General features: G+C 35.5%; 2 protein-coding genes and 1 non-coding gene across 3 annotated transcripts; all 3 read left to right on the top strand.

Annotated features, from left to right (window-relative positions):
- Window positions 1-54: 54 nt before the first annotated feature.
- Window positions 55-127, top strand: trnaa-agc (transfer RNA alanine (anticodon AGC)). The gene has a single exon. It is a non-coding gene; the product is annotated as a tRNA-Ala (tRNA).
- Window positions 128-457: 330 nt separating this feature from the next.
- hnrnph1l (heterogeneous nuclear ribonucleoprotein H1, like) lies at window positions 458-8,789 on the top strand. Its single transcript, XM_073824110.1, has 11 exons — window positions 458-549; window positions 981-1,091; window positions 1,184-1,339; window positions 2,583-2,726; window positions 3,128-3,266; window positions 5,458-5,639; window positions 5,742-5,851; window positions 6,382-6,517; window positions 6,603-6,686; window positions 6,952-7,050; window positions 8,204-8,789. The coding sequence occupies exons 2-11, from the start codon at window positions 1,007-1,009 to the stop codon at window positions 8,290-8,292; spliced, it is 1,224 nt and encodes a 407-aa protein (XP_073680211.1). The 5' UTR covers window positions 458-549; window positions 981-1,006; the 3' UTR covers window positions 8,293-8,789.
- A 2,651-nt stretch (window positions 8,790-11,440) lies between these two features.
- Window positions 11,441-16,381, top strand: hbegfb (heparin-binding EGF-like growth factor b). The gene is made up of 6 exons (XM_073825076.1): window positions 11,441-11,585; window positions 11,843-12,049; window positions 12,296-12,485; window positions 15,113-15,268; window positions 15,369-15,457; window positions 15,540-16,381. The coding sequence occupies exons 1-5, from the start codon at window positions 11,543-11,545 to the stop codon at window positions 15,442-15,444; spliced, it is 672 nt and encodes a 223-aa protein (XP_073681177.1). The 5' UTR covers window positions 11,441-11,542; the 3' UTR covers window positions 15,445-15,457; window positions 15,540-16,381.
- The last annotated feature ends 933 nt before the right edge of the window (window positions 16,382-17,314 follow it).

The following is a 17,314-nucleotide window of genomic DNA, read 5'->3' as shown; positions in this document are numbered from 1 at the left end:
GTATGTAACGTTGTTGTGTTTTATTTTTGACGAATCGGAAGCATACTTCATCGAGGGGGATTAGCTCAGATGGTAGAGCGCTCGCTTAGCATGCGAGAGGTAGCGGGATCGATGCCCGCATCCTCCAATATTTTCGTTTTTCTAAATATACATACATGTATATTGTTCTAGGTGTCATATACTAGCAGTGATTATAATATAAATAAATATTCCATGAATAAAACAAGCAGCTTGGTGTGAATACTGTAGAAATACACTAAATACTTAAGTATACTTAGGTGCACTTTTTTAGTGTGAAACTTTTAGTCCATAAAAGCATAACAAATACAGTAATGTCGACAAAAACTCTGACACGTGAACAGTAATAAAGCAGCAACAATAACATTTAAGCAAAATAAATTAGTTTTAGTTTAGAATCAACACGTTGGTTCCGAATGCGGAAGTGGGCGGGGAAACTCAACGGAAGTTGTCATGTACTGCGCTGAATGAGAAGCAGCAAAACGTTCAAACGTGACCACGCCGAGCAGAGAAAATACTAATTACACTAAGGTATTATTTTTTTGAATCGTTTTCTTAAAAACATAATATTTACAATGTACAATTTAATAGTTTTACATAATCGATTCTTGTTTGCGTTGATGGAGTATTTGTTGTGAAGCTACCGGGCTTTTAGAGGCCTGCGAGCGCTCTTTGTTTCAATACTGGTCGTGTATATGTGTTAATACGGCTTAATAGGACAGTCAGTAAATGCTGGTTTTGTTTCATTGTAAACATTAGTACTCAATTTAGTCATTTTATAATACCAAATATATTTAAACCGGCTAAAGCGAGAAGTGCACTAGCGTGCACACTAAGTAATATAAAGCCTATAAATAGTCCGTGTGCTTGTAGCCACTGTTGTTTCTCAGTCACTGACTTTGGTGTTTTCTCATCAGGAATGCTTGAGCGTTATATGATCGTGTTTTTTAATGTTTCCCTAGTTTGAAAGCAGATTCTTTGTGTTATCATGGCTGATGATGAAGGATTTGTCGTCCGTGTTCGGGGTTTGCCTTGGTCGTGCGCTGTAGAAGAAGTGTCCAGATTTTTTTCAGGTAAGAATGTGGAGTTTACATACTGATCTTCGAAATTGTCGAGTGTTTTTAGCTGTAAGATTAACTAGAAGTTTGAACACTTTCGTTTTCAGGCTGCAAAATTGGCAACAATGGAACAGCCATTCACTTTACATACACACGAGAAGGCAGACCAAGTGGGGAAGCATTTGTGGAGTTGGAGTCAGAGGAAGACTTGAAGATTGCAATCAAAAAAGACAGAGAAACAATGGGACACAGATATGTGGAAGGTACGAAGTTCTTTATGTACACTACTCAAAACAGAATGATTATTTTGAAAGAAGTCAAATAATTCACCAAGCCTGCATTTGATTTCTAAGCACAGCTACATTTCAGTCAAATTTTAAAAGATTTTTACTATTTAAAATAACGTTTTCTATTTGAATATATTGTAAAATGTAATTTATTTCTGTGCTTTCAAAGCTGACTTTTTAGCAGTCACACGTTCCTTCAGAAATCCTTCTAATATTTTAATTTGCTGCTCAAAAAATATAATTTTGAAAACAGTTAGTAGGATTTTTTTCAGGTTTCTTTGATGAATAGAAAGTTCAGAAGAACAGCATTAATTTAAAATGGAAATCAGCATAATAAATGTCTTTTATCATCAATTTATAGCATCCTTGCTAAACAAAAGTATTAATTTCTTTCCAAAAAAAAACAATTATACTTACTCCAAGCCTTTGAATGGTGTAGTGTATAATGCTACAAAAGCTTTTTATTTCAGATAAATGCTGATGTTTCTATTCATCAAAAAATCCTGGGAAAAAAAATACTCGACTCTTTTAAATAATAATTAAAACAATTTTTTTTGAACAGCATATTAAAATGATTTCTGAAGGGTCATGTGAAACTGAATACTGGAGTAATGATGCTATAAATGTATCTTTGATCACAGGAATGAATTGTATTTTCAAATACATTCAAATAGAAAACAATTATTTTAAATGGTAAAAATATTTTAAAAGTTTAGTTTTTGCTGTACTTCAAAGCAGAACAGACCATTTAAAAAAACAATAAAATCGTACTGTTCAGAAACCTTCGACTTTTAGTGTATGCTACCATTTAGAAAATTTAGGATCAGTATATAATTATAATTTTTATTTATTATTTGTATATTGAAATGAATTAATGCAAATCTGAATATTAGAATGATTTCTGAAAGAACGTGTGACATTGAAGACTGGAGTAATGATGCTGAAAATTTAGCTCTGATCACAGAAATAAATTTCATTTTAAAATACAAACAAATAGAAAACAGTTATTTTAAATAGTAAAAATATTTCAACATTTTACTGTTTCTGCTATACAACATTAAACACTAAAAAACTTTTGACTAATAGTGTATGCTACCCCTTAGAAAATTTGGGGTCAGTGAGATTTTAAGTTAGTTAATTCAGCATAAACACATTAACACGTACATTTTGCGGCACTACCTCACAGTTTGAATTGTCGTCTTTCTGTTCATGTTCTCAGTATTCAAATCAAACAATGTGGAAATGGACTGGGTTATGAAGCACACTGGTCCAAACTGTCCAGAGACCGAGGGAGACGGACTTGTCAGATTGCGAGGCCTTCCTTTCGGATGCAGCAAGGAAGAGATTGTGCAGTTTTTCTCAGGTATATTTAAACTCTTCCCTCCAGCCCTTCACATAGTCATCGGGAGAAGTAATAACCAAGTGTAGTCCTCATTGAGGTGAATTGGACCATTCCCATGGTTGCTAGAATAATTTGACCCATTAATTCATTAGTTAATCCACACATTATTCTGCTACTTTAGGAATATTCCTTTATTAGCTACCAACTTTTGGGATGGCCACTTTATCATCAAGTCTAAGCCAAGTTAGTGGAATGCTTGCCCACTTGTAAGTGGTGGAACTCTCCCAGAAGGCTTTATTGCAATATTCTCTTTTGTTTTCATTTCTTATTTTAATTCAAGAAAAGATCAAAACAAACTTTGTAAATGGGAATGTGATTTATTTAATATGTCCCCGTTGGGGTTATCTGTCCTTGGGTTGAAGGGTTGGAAATCGTGCCAAATGGGATAACATTGCCGGTGGACTTCCAGGGGAGGAGTACGGGGGAGGCCTTCGTGCAGTTTGCTTCACAGGAAATAGCTGAAAAGGCTCTAAAGAAACACAAGGAAAGAATAGGGCACAGGTGGGGATGGATGGTTGGATGGTTAAGATGTTTTTCATGTGGTAAACACCTACTACAGTAAACATTCAAAGTGGTATGCAACACGATCTTACACACGGCACATGGACACGCACACGTCTTTACCAGAGGGCTCCCAGGGCCTTGATGGACTACTACTGTTTGTTTGATGTGTTTTTCTTTTTTTGTGAGTCATGAAAATGTTTGGATTCAAAAAGGCTGAATGCATACTTAGTGTGTAGCAATGGTGCGCTTGGGCATCATGGGATTTTTCTCATTTATAAGTATGCAAACCAGTGCCTTGCAGCAGCCGGTTTGAATACCACTTTAGACTGGATTGTGTAATGGGTCTGTATTTACTGTCATACTGAAGTATAAGTTTTAATATAAGAGTTTAATGCATGGATGGCCCAGCAGAAGGAAACAGCAAAGATATTATTAAAGAAATGGTTCACCTACAAATGAAAATTTTCAGAACATTTATTCACCTTCGGGGCATCCAATTTGCAGATGAGTTTGTTTCTTCATGGTAACAGATTAGGAGAAATTTAGCATTACATCACTCGCTTACCGATGGATCCTTCGCAGTGAATAGGTGCCATCAGAATAACAGCTGATAAAAATTCACAACTAGTCCATACACGACTCCAGTCCATCAACTAACGTCTACTGTAGTATAAAGCTGCCTGTTTGTAATAAGTCCATCATTAAGGGTGTGAGAGAACCATGAGGGATGGAGAAAGCGTTATTATGGATTGTGAACTCGTATTTTGGCCAGAAGTGATGGTTTAAAGTTAAAAAGCCTAATGATGGATTTCTTTTACAAACAGTCTTTTACTTCAAAACTTTTATTGTCATGTGGATTACTTTTTGATTACTGTGATGTTTTTGTACGCTTTGGACTCTCATTCTGATGGCACCCCTTCACTGCAGAGGATCCACTGGTGAGCGAGTAATGCTGAATTTCTTTTAATTTAGTTCCAATAAAGAAACAAAGTCATCTACATCAAGTACATTTGGGTAAATTTTCATTTTTAGGTCAACTATTAAAGTTTTTTTTTTTTTTTTTTTTTTTTTATATATTATTAAAGGAGAAGTTCCCCTTTAGAACAAAAATGTACAAATAATTTATTTAACCCCTTGTCATCCAAGATGTTCATGTCTTTCTTTCTTCAGTTGTAAAGAAATTGTTGTTTGAGGAAAACATTTCCGGTTTTCTCCCCATATAGTGGACTTCTATGGTGCCCTCAAGTTTGAACTTCCAAAATGAAGTTTAAATGCAGTTTCAAAGGGCTCTAAACAATCCCAGCCAAAAAAGAAGTGTCTTACCTAGCAAAATGAACAGTTAATTACTAAAAATAATGTACAATTTATATATATATTTTTTTTAACCACAAATGCTCGTCTTGTCTAGCTCTGCTTGTACTCCAGTTCAAGACAGTTACGGTGGGTCGAAAAACTCCCATCTCATTTTCTCCTCCAACTTCAAAATCACCCTACATCGCTGCAGAAGTCCCGACCCAGTGTTTACAAAGTGAATGTGAACAAGACCAAACGCCTTTTACAAAAAAAGTAAAACTGCAAAGCAGGATAATTTTGATTTGGGAGGAGAAAATGAGATTAGTTTTTTTGACATATCCTAACTGTCTTGAACCATGCAGAGCTAGACAACTCAAGCATTTGAGGTTAAAAAGTCTATAAATTATAATTCTTTTAGAAAATAATCGTTTGTTTCGCTGGGTAAGCCTTCTGCCTCTGCTGGGATTATTTTGAGCCCGTCGAATCTGCATTTAAACTGCATTTTGGAAGTTCAAGCTTGTGGGCACCATAGAAGTCCAATGGAGAGAAATCCTGAAATGTTTTTCCTCAAAAAACAACTGAAGAAAGAAAGACATGAACATTTTGGACGAAAAGGGACGAAATTATCTGTACATTTGTTCTGGATAGGAAAACCCCCCTTTAATAAGTACCAATTGTTCTTTTCTAAAGCTCTAGAATGGAGATGTATGTAATAAAATGAAGTCAAGAATGTGCTAACATCAAACTTTCAAATGCATGTATAATATACATGTAGAACAGGGGAATGTATCGTACTTGTGTATCTCTTTTTCGTTGGTGTCCATTTGACTTCTGAACAGGAGTGTTTGTGTTGAGTTCTTGCATTGCGTCTTAATGCTCATCTATACGCTTGTAGGTATATTGAGATCTTTAAGAGCAGCCGAGCTGAAGTGCGGACACATTATGAGCCCCCACGTAAAGGCATGGGCATCCAGAGACCTGGGCCTTACGACCGACCCAGCGGAGGAGGCCGGGGCTACAATGGAATGAGTCGTGGGGGATCGTTCGATCGGATACGACGTGGCGGATACGGTGGAGGTCAGACCAGCTTCTTTTGTTCTTCAGTGTGCCACATTTTTGTGCTTTAGCCATCTTGTAAGTGCTTTCTTTTGAATTTACTTTGTTTTGTTTTTTAAATAGGAGTGTCAGATGGACGTTATGGTGATGGTGGTAATTTTCAGAGTACCACGGGTCATTGTGTTCACATGAGGGGACTCCCTTACCGGGCAACAGAGCCCGATATTTACAATGTAAGTTGCCGCCGTTTGATATGCTTAAAGTGATAGTTCACCCAAAGATGAAAATTCTTTGAATAATTCCTCACCCTCATGTCATTCCAAATCCGTAAGACCTTCATTCATCTTTGGAACGCAAATTAAGATATTTTTGATGAAATCCGAGAGCCTCCAAGGTCCTTTCTGACCCTTCATAAACAGCAAGCGTCCTTTCACATTCAAGGTCTAAAAACAAGGACATCGTTAAAATAGTTCATGTGACCTCAGTGGTTCAACCATAATTTTACGAAGCTATGAGAAAGTTTCTGTACTCTTGCTGTCTATGGAGGGTCAGGGAGCTCTTGGGTTTCATCAAAAATATCTTAATTTGTGTTGTGAAGATCAACAAATGTCTTAAGGGTTTGGAGCAACATAAGGGGTGAGTAATTAATGACAGAATTTATATTTTTGGGTGAACTATCCCTTTAATTTTGTATTATGAAATGTATTATAGTTGGATGTTAAAATATGTACATATTAAATTAACTTAAACTTTTTCTGTGCAGTTTTTCTCCCCTCTGAACCCTGTGCGTGTGCACATCGAGATCGGTCCAGATGGACGGGTAACCGGTGAGGCGGATGTAGAATTTGCGACACATGAAGATGCAGTGGCTGCAATGTCAAAGGACAAAGCAAACATGCGTAAGTTAGCTGTAAACTGACTAGAAAGAATCGTTTTTGTGTTATTGATAATTATCGGAATTTTAAACTGTCTTTTTCTTTTCAGAACACCGTTATGTTGAGTTATTCTTAAACTCAACAGCAGGGGGCAGTAATGGGGGCTACGGAGGGCAGATGATGGGGGGAATGGGTAAGTTACCATATAAATATAGTGATTTTTGCATATGAAGTAGTGCTGTCAATCTATTAAAAAAATAATCTCACGTTTTTTTTTTTGTAATTAATAGTGATTAATCTCACCTAACATTAAAGTTTTTAAATATACTTTTTAATATTGCAGTTTCACAATAACAAATATATGTCCAGTGAGTGTTAACTTGTTTGAATTACATTGATTTTTCTGAGCCCATTGGAAGATATTTGTAATAAAAAATATATATATTTTTTTCTTCTAGGAAACCAATCGTCTTATGGACATGGAGGGCAACAGATGGGTGGTGGCTACACTGGAGGATACAGCAATCAGTCCAGCATGGGAGGCTACAATGACTACAGTGCGTTTTAACTTTTTTTAATATTATTATTATAAACAGTTGAGGTCAAAAGTTTACATACACCTTGCAGAATCTGCAAAATGTCAATTTACCAAAACATTTAGTAGTTTCACATAAAATACGTTTACATGTAGTCCACAAGTTTTTTATGAAAGAGAATTTATAAAAATGACCCCGTTCAAAAGTTAACATGTTCCTGAGTCCATTGTTTGTCCAGAACAGTTAAACTGTTCTTTAGAAAAATCCTTCAGGTCCCACAAATTCTTTGGTTTTTCAGCATTTTTTGTGTATTTGAACCTTTTCCGACAATGACTGTGATTTTGAAGTCCATCTTTTCACACTGAAGACAACTGAGGGACTCATATGCAACTATTACAGAAGGTTCAAACGCTCACTGATGCTCCGGAAGAAAACATAATGCATTGAGAGCCAGGGGTGAAAACTTTTGAATTTGAAGATCAGGTTAAATTGAACTAATTTTAGCTTCTGGGAAACATGTAAGTATCTGCTGTAGCTTCCGAAAGGCAGTACTAAATGGAAAAAAATGAAAGATGTACACGCCTTTATTCTTTTCAAAAGTTTTCACCCCCAGTTCTTAATGCATGGTTTTTCCTTCTGGAGCATCAGTGAGCGTTTGAATCTTCTGTAATAGTTGCATATGGGTCCCTCAGTACTAAAAGATGGATCTCAAAATCATACGGTCATTGTTGGAAAGGGTTTAAATACACAAATGCTGAAAAACCAAAGATTTTGTGGGACCTGATTGATTTTTCTGAAGAACAGCTGGCAGTTTAAATGTTCAGGTCAAATAAGGGACTCAGAAACAACTATCACTAAACAAAAAAAACAAAACACAGCTGTAGATTATTCAGGTAACAACACCGTATTAAGAATCAAGCCTATGTAAACTTTTGAATGGGGTCATTTTATAAATTCAACTATTATTTTATCTTGTGGACTATGTGTAAGTGTCTTATGCGAAATATTTATTCAGGTCAGCACTAAATAAGAAATAACATGCCTTTTGTATGATCCCTCTTATTTTGGTCAAATAAGTAACATTTTGTAGATTCTGCAACTTTTGACCTCAACTGTATTTTCTAATTTCGCTCACTTTTCTGGCTCTCACACATTTATTCCTCTACTTCAACAGATAGCCAGGGTGGAATGAACAACAGTTATTATGGCAGCAGCCGTGGATCAGTCGGCATGAATGGCATGGGAGGAGGCTGGGGCATGTAGATGCACCTGAAGGAATATGTTTGAGTGGCAGGTCGTCTCGATTTTGCTGAGGCCGTCTGGTTTTTGTTTTTGTAACGACGACTTTGGGAAGAATCCGATTCACTCCTTGCCCACCTGTACTCTGAACCTCAGCGTTGGAATCAGTATTACATTTCCTGCAATTCCTGGGTTGAAGGTCAGCCGTTGAGCTCAAGTCATGGCGATTGTCCATTAGCCCCATGCTTGTAAATATCCTCCAGATATATTGTTCACTTCGGAGACTGTAGAACACCAGCCTCGCATGGCACGAGGTGCTGCAACTCCACTTTTTATAATGCGGAAAGGACTTTGTTGGAACTGATTTTTAAAAATAAACTGGAAAATGTTTTTTTCTTTTTTTTTTTTTCGTCTGGCTACTTCACAAGATGCATATTTTAAGTTTCTTTATTGTAGATGTCGCAATCCCCTCTGTTGATTTGTCTTTGATTTCTCGTGGTTAATAAACATTCACAAATGTATTGTCTCTGCTTTATGCATGCTGTTTTGTCTTTTTTTTCTGTAAGTTATTACATCAAAACAAAGGTCTTACTTTTAGTCAGCTCCTGAGTCAAGTTTATAAAAAGGATTTGAATTTATGATTGATGCCTGCATATTGTCAAATTATATTTTTGAGCACAAGGTGGTGCCAGTGATCCAACTGCAGACAATCACTTTTCATTTAAAGGGATAGTTCACCCAAAATTTAAAATTGTTATTAATTACTCACCCTCATGTCGTTCCAAACCTAAAAGATCTTCATTCATCTTCTAAACATAATTTAACATTTTAGATGAAATACAAGAGCTTTCTGACCCTCCATAGACAGCAGGGGTAGGCTACTAGACTACCACAGTCAAGGCCTAGAAAGGTAGTAAGGACATCAGTGGTTCAACCTTAATTTTACAAAGCTATGGAGAAAAAAATGTTGCAGAGAAAACAAAAATAATTATCTCTCAGTCTTCAACGCGTGTTCATAAGAGTACCACAACATGTTTCCTAACTACCTTTCTAGGCCTTCAACGTTTCAGTTGCGTTGCTGTCTATGCAGAGTCAGAAAGCTCTTGGATTTAATCCAAAATATCTTAATTTGTACTCCAAAGATGACTATTTTTAAATAAAGTTGTTATTTTTGTTTTCTCTGGGCAAAAATACAAAATGTATTCTCAGAGCTTTGCAAAATTACGGTTAAAGCACTTTCTAGATGTCCCTACTACCTTTCTGGGCATGTTTCAGTTGCGTTGCTGTCTATGGTCAGAAAACTCTCAGATTTAATCAAATATATTTTAATTTGTGTTCTGAAGATGGACAAAGGTCTTACGGGTTTAATACGACATGAAGGTGAGTGATTAATGTCATAATTTTCATTTTTGGGTGAACACTTGGTTATGAGCACTTTCTGTATCCTGAAATAATGCAAAAGTAATCAATGAATTTTATAACTTTGTGTATGTCTATAAATCATTTTGTCCCATGAAAAATCAAAAAGTTAGACAAAAAACTATTTATAAAACTATTTAAAAAATGAAAATTCTATTATTAATTACTCAGCCTCATGTCGTTCCAAACCTAAAAGATCTTTGTTCATCTTCTAAATACAAATTAACAAAAAAATAATAATAAAGCTTTCTGCCCTTCCATAGACAGCTTAGAAAGGTAGTAAGGACATTGTTAAAATAGTCCCTAAAAATAGTTAAAATAGTGTGACATCAGTGGTTCAGCCATAATTTTACAAAGCTACAAAAATACTTTTTGTGCACAAAGAAAATGAAAATAAGGACTTTATTCAACAATTCTCATTCAGTCTTTGATGCATGTTCATAAGAGTACCACAAAGCTTTTCCTAACTACCTTTCTAGGTCTTGAACGTGTCAATTGCGTTGCTTCCTGTTGAAAAGGTATGTTCTGGTGCTGGGATGCTGAGTTTAGCTGGTTTATGCTGGTCCTTTGCTGGTTTATGCTGGTCCTTGACCAGCAACATGACCAGCTAAAGACCAGTACCAAAACATACCTAACCAGCATATGCTGGTTTTTTCAACAGGGCTGTCTATGCAGGGTCAAAAATATCTTAATTTGTGTTCCAAAGATGACTTTATTTTTGAATAAAGCTGTTATTTATTTTCGTTCCCTGCTGAAAAAAACAGCTAATACCAGCTTAGGCTGGTTGGCTGGTCTTAGCTGGTTTAAGCTGGAAGTGGCTGGTTTTAGCTGGTCTCCCAGGCTGGCCATGCTGGTCAGGCTGGTTTTAGCTGGTGGTTTCCCAGCCTGACCAGCTAAGACCAGCCTGACCAGCCTGGAAAAGTGGACAAAACCCCTCTAAAACCAGCCTGCCTTCCAGCTATGACCAGCTAAAACCAGCCAACCAGCCTAGGCTGGTTTTAGCTGTTTTTTTCACCAGGGTTGGGCACAAAAAGTATTCTTGCAGCTTCGTAAAATTACAGTTGAACCACTTTTGTCACATTTTAGATGTCCTTACTACGTTTCTGGGCCATAAAACGTTTCAGTTGCGTTGCTGCCTATGGTCTGAAAGCTCTCAGATTTAATCAAAAATATTTGAATTTGTGTTCTGAAGATGAACGAAGGTCTTACCGGTTTGGACAAAAAAAAATACATGCAAATTTACTTAGTTTAAAGTAATCAATAACTGCTGTAACTTGGTGTAGGTCTATAAATCCTATATTTGAACAGTTTTGTCCCGATAACATTTTAAAAGCATCTTAAAGAAATCTTTTACAGATGGTTCACAGCTGAACAATTCAGTTTATGCTCATAGCAGGTCTAAACTTGTGGACAACCACTAAACCAGCTAAGAGTTCGTCATACCTGTTTAAGTCTGTTTTTGCAACATAATTGCGACCAGACCATACCTAAAAACTAGTGAATAGATTTATTATTAACCGGACAGTTATAAACCTGTGACACTGCTGTCTCCTCGCTGTCAAATTATCAATCAGTCTCGACCAGATGTACTATTTCAATATTAGTTTTCTGTCTTACGTGTTGATGATCGATTAGGTGTGGCCAGTGATTCATAAAAGGGAAGTGTGTGTCGGTCTATAAAACTGCACCGGCGCGCGTTCTTGTTCCTGGCACTCTCCACACGAGACTTTTGACACAGTCCCCAGCACGCGCATTTGCGTCCAGATCGCGGACGGTGCTGGAGGCAGGGAGATACAGTGAGACCAGTGACAACAACTTCTGATACTATAATATCTCGGATTATACCAAAAGGAATATGAATACGTTACGAATTGCGATCTTTCTCGTCCATTGTCTCGGTAAGTGTCAAAACAATGGCTTCTTATTAAAATATGCTGTAATAACTTGCAGGCGGACCTGCCCAATATGTCAAGTATGGCTCGTTTGTTACACGAGGTTCTTATGTGAGGGCGAAACCTTTTAAGAATTTTTTTTTTGAGTTATTATATTCACTATTTGACTTTTGTACTTTTACTTTTCCACTATTTACTTGACATTTTACAATACACGCGTATATGTCTTTTAGATGTCTTTAAAGTGTCTTGTTCTGTTTCAGTGTTACACAAGGTGTGCAGTGGCGCCTCTGTGGACAGGTATGAGAGTGCCAAACCCAAAGCTACAGTGGTCAACCTCTTTCACACCTTGGAGAAAACAAACACAACAGGGCTCCAGGTGAACAGCGAGACGAATGACTATGAAGATGTTGAAAATGAAGATGAATACGATTATAACTCTGGGGATTATGACCTTTACCAACCAAGAGGTAGAGTTGCGTCATTTCTCTGAATGCAATTTGTAAGTGGTCAGAGAGTGTTTCAATGCTGAGTGCTTATATGCCGACCGAAATTTAACGTAACAAGTACTGCAAAAAAATTGTAGTTTATATACAGCATTGTATACATCCACAGGAAATGCTAGTGAACCCGTAACATATAAACTGAATGTGTTAGACTATTGTACAATATTAGGTCATCGTGGACTGACATCACCGCTCTTTCTTGCTCAACAGTGGCATTATCCACCAAACCCAAACATCCGTCAGTGATTCCCACTACTGAGAAGAAGACAAAAAATGGAAAAAGGAAGGGCAAAGGAAAAGGCAAGGGAAGAAAGAAGAACCCCTGCCTGGGGGAATACAAAGATTTCTGCATTCATGGAGTGTGTCAACATCTGAAGGAGTTGAACACTCATTCTTGTGTGTGAGTTTTGTGCTTTTCTAGTTTTTGTTCAACAAATTAAGGACATTTTCAACCTTAGCAGACACTTGTATCCATAGTGGCTTACAAATGAGGGAATAAGTCAGTTAATTATATAAAGGCCAAGATTTATAGAAGCCTGTGTCTGCCACTGAATAAAAGAGACTTGCGACTTTTTATCTCACAATTCTGACTTTTTTCTCAGAACTGAGAGATATATACGCACAATTGCAAGCTATAAAGTCAAAATTGCTAGATATGCTTTTAATCTCGCAATTGCAAGTTTGTATCTTGCAATTCTGACTTTTTCTCAAATTTGTGAGATATAAAGTCCAGTTCTGAGGAGAAAAAAAAGACTGATATGTTAACAGAATTGTCACTTAATACCTCACAGTTGCGAGGTTATATCACACGATTCTGACTTAATTTCTTAGAATTGCGAGTTTATCTCTCGGAATTCTGACTTTATAATTCACAATTGCGAGTTTATATCATGCAATTGAGATATAAAATAAAAAAGGAAATTGTGAGTTTACATCTCACAATTTTGACTTTTTCTCGCAATTGCGAGTTTACATCTCACAATTCGTACTTTTTTTCTCAGAACTGCATCATATAAACGCGTCATATAAACTTGCAATTCTGACTTTTTTTCTTAGAACTGACAATTGCGAGTTATAAAGTCAGAATTTCTAGATATAAAGTCAGAATTGTGGGATATAACTCACAATTCTGACTTTTTTTTCTCAAAATTGTTAGATATAAACTGAGTTAATTTCTTTTAAGTTTATCTCTCGGAATTGAGACTTTATATGAGTTTATGTCATGCAATTGCGATATAAAAAAGGAAATTGTTACTTTTTATCTCACAATTCGTACTTTTTTCTCGCAATTGCGAGTTTACATCTCGCAATTATGACTTTTTTCTCAGAATTGCATCATATAAATGCGCAATTCTGACTTTTTCTCAGAACTGTGAGATATAAATGCACAATCGTGAGTTATAAAGTCAGAATTTCTAGATATAAAGTCAGGATTGTGAGTTTCGAGATATAAACTCATAATTCTGACTTTTTTTCTGCAAATTGCAAGTTTGTATCTCACAATTCTGACTTTCTTTCTCCGAAAACGTAAGATATAAACTCACAATTGCATGTTATAAAGTCCAGTTCTGAGGAGAAAAAAAAATGATATGTTCACAGAATTCTATATCTCACAATTCTGACTTTTTTTCTCAAAATTGTTAGATATAAACTGAGTTAATTTCTTTTAAGTTTATCTCTCAGAATTGAGACTTTATATGAGTTTATGTCATGCAATTGCGATATAAAAAAGGAAATTGTTACTTTTTATCTCACAATTCGTACTTTTTTCTCGCAATTGCGAGTTTACATCTCGCAATTATGACTTTTTTCTCAGAATTGCATCATATAAATGCGCAATTCTGATTTTTTTCTCAGAACTGTGAGATATAAATGAACAATCATGAGTTATAAAGTCAGAATTTCTAGATATAAAGTCAGGATTGTGAGTTTCGAGATATAAACTCATAATTCTGACTTTTTTTCTGCAAATTGCAAGTTTGTATGTCACAATTCTGACTTTCTTTCTCCGAAACGAAAGATATAAACTCACAATTTCATGTTATAAAGTCCAGTTCTGAGGAGAAAAAAAAAAAGATATGTTCACAGAATTCTATATCTCACAATTCTGACTTAATACCTCACAATTGCGATTTATAACTCGCAATTGTCAGTTCTAAGAAAAAAGTCTGAATTGCAAGTTTATATGATGCAGCTCTGAGAAAAAAGTCAGAATTGTGAGATGTAAACTTGCAATTGTGAGAAAAAAGTCACAATTTTCTTTTTTTGTTTATATCGCAATTGCAATTGTGAATTATAAAGTCAGAATTCCGAGAGATAAACTCACAATTCTAAGAAATAAAGTCAGAATTTTGTGATATAAACCGTGAGGTATTAAGTGACAATTCTGTTAACACATCAGTCTTTTTTTTCTCCTCAGAACTGGACTTTATATCTCACAAATTAAAAAAAAAAAAGTCAGAACTGCAAGATACAACCTTGCAATTGCGAGAAAAAAAAGCATATTTAGCAATTCTGACTTTATAGCTCGCAATTGTGCATATATATCTTACAGTTCTGAGAAAAATAAGTTTTTCTTGCAATTGCAATTGACTTTTTTTCTTAGAACTGTGTGATATAAATGCATAATTGTGATAAATGATGTAAACTCGCAATTGTGAATTATAAAGTCAGAATTGCTAGATATAAAGTCAGAATTGTGGGATATAAACTCACAATTGCGAGTTATAAAGTCCAGTTCTGAAGAGAATTAAGATTATATCTCGTAATTCTGACTTTATAACTGAAAAAGGTCAGAATTGCGAGTTTGTTTCACGCAATTCTGAGAAAAAAGTAAGAATTGTGAGATATCAAGTCACAATAACCTTTTAAAAAAAATTATTCAGTGGCAGAAATGGGCTTCCATAAATATTACAATAAACAGTTTGAATAGTAACAAAATTAGAGCAAAGATAAGAGATAACAGAATTATTGCTTGATGATTCTCCTGAATTAATTTTGATCTTTTTGGATGGATCTTTCTTACAGATGTAAAGCAGGATACTCCGGTGAAAGATGCCATGTATTCACCCTAGCAGTTGGTAAGGAGGAAGAGCGTTACAGCCGGACCACAGCTCTAGCGGTCATAGCGGTGGTCCTCTCTCTCATGTGTGTTGCAATCATCGCTATTCTGCTGGCACTACGGTAAGTTACCATGAATCAGCATTATATTAGTTTTTTAATCATTAAACCATTGTTGTTGTGCAAAATTGTGCCTGAGATATTCAGCATGTTTTTCGTACAGGTACCACAAAAAAGATGACGCTGATGTAGAAAGTGAAGAAAAGGTCAAACTTGAGGCAACGTCAGTACAGCAGTGATAAGGGAGGAAAGGTAAATAGTTGTCAGTGATGGCCAGATTGTATTTGTTCCTTATTAAAATGAATAGTAATTAACATTTATTACTGTTTTACAGGACAAAGAATGCCAAAAGGACATGTGAAGCATGGATAGATAGCATTGAGGACTTGAGGACTTCTTTTTTTTTTTTTGAAATCATACGCCCCTGATGTCCTGCAGTCACGGCGGCTGTCTACACTGGCATGAAGGATGCCTTATCAATGTATTCTCCTTGTGGAGAACATACAGAGAGGACTGAACCGGATGAATGTATGGCGACTTCAATCGAGTTGCTTTTTTGTTTGTTGCCTATTTATTTATTTCAAAAAGGGTGTTTCTGGTTTCTCCCGTCAGTCGAAATCTATAGTACTGTCGGAAACACCACAAAGCACTTGTAATTATTTATTTATAATGTATTGGTTATTTATTTTGATATGTAACAGTTGTTTTGTGTACTGAATGCACTGTAAGTTTTGTAAATGTGTTTTTATTGTATAGATACTATTTATTATTGATAAATACAATTAAATAATGTTCTAATAGGACTGAAGTTGCATGACAGACTGTACAATCACATATGAAAGACCCTCCAGTAAAGTTTTAATAATAATATTATTGCTAAGCTGTGAAATAAACAGATTTGTGGAGCTCTAAAAATGCAATCATTAAATCACGTACTGTGGAGGAATATCAGACGCAGGGCTTTGTAAGTCTTTTATATGTATTACTGAGAAAGTGTAGCTTAAATTAAGTGAAAAAAAGTGGAATGTGTTTATCAAAGTATTTTAAGTGCTATGTGTCGAGTATAAAATAACATGATTTCATTAACAATTTTTTAAGCAATTGATAACCATTTTCAACCAGTGATATTACTGTTGTTTCACTTTAATAAACAATTGTCACCTTGTGACTTTCTAAGTGTCTGTGATCTTGTTTTTAATGTTTATATTAGTAACTGAGTAGCACATTTGTGATAGTATTAATAATTTTATCATTTATAATTTGAACCCTTTCCAACAAAGATTGTACGATTTTGAGATCCATCTTTGTAAACTGAGGACAACTGAGGGACTCACATCCAGCTATTTCAGAAGGTTTAAACACTCATTGGTATTCCAGAAGGAAAAATTATGCATTAAAAGCTAGGGGTGAAAACTTTTGAACAGAATGAAGATGTGTACATTTTTCTTATTTTGCCTAAATATCTTTTTTTTTTATTTAGTACTGCCCTTCAGAAATTACGTAAGATGTTTCCCAGAAGACAAAATAAGTTCAATTTACCCTGATCTTCACATTCAAAAAGTTTTCACCCCCCAGCTCAATGCATTGTGTTTCTTTCTGAAGCATCAGTGAGTGTTTGAACCTTCTGTAATAGTGGCATATGAGTCCCTCAGTTGTCTTTAGCGTCAAAAGCTGGATCTCAAAATCATACAGTCATTGTTGGAAAGGGTTAACATACAGAAAATTGTTGAAAAACCAAAGAATTTGTGGGACCTAAAGAACAGCAGGCGGTTTAGCTGTTCAGGACAAACAAGGGACTCATGAAAAACTACCACTAAATTAAAAAACACAGCTGTTGATAATTCAGGAAACAACACAGTATTAAGAATCAAGTGTAGGTATGTAAACTTTTGAACAGGGTAATGTTTTATAAATCCAATTATTATTTTCTCTTGTGGACTATGTAAACGTATTTTATGTGAAAAATCTTCTTCAGGTCAGTACTAAATAAAAAATCTCATGCATTATGTATGATCTCTCTTAATATGGTAAAAATAATTCACATATTGCACATTCTGCAAGGTGTATGTAAACTTTTGACCTCAACTGTACATGCCTTTACAGAACAAA

The sequence above is a fragment of the Garra rufa genome, chromosome 19, assembly GCF_049309525.1.
Source record: "Garra rufa chromosome 19, GarRuf1.0, whole genome shotgun sequence".
Lineage (NCBI taxonomy): Eukaryota > Metazoa > Chordata > Actinopteri > Cypriniformes > Cyprinidae > Garra > Garra rufa.
The sequence above is the reverse complement of the archived record's forward strand: the minus strand, read 5'-3'. Positions and strand labels throughout refer to the sequence as shown.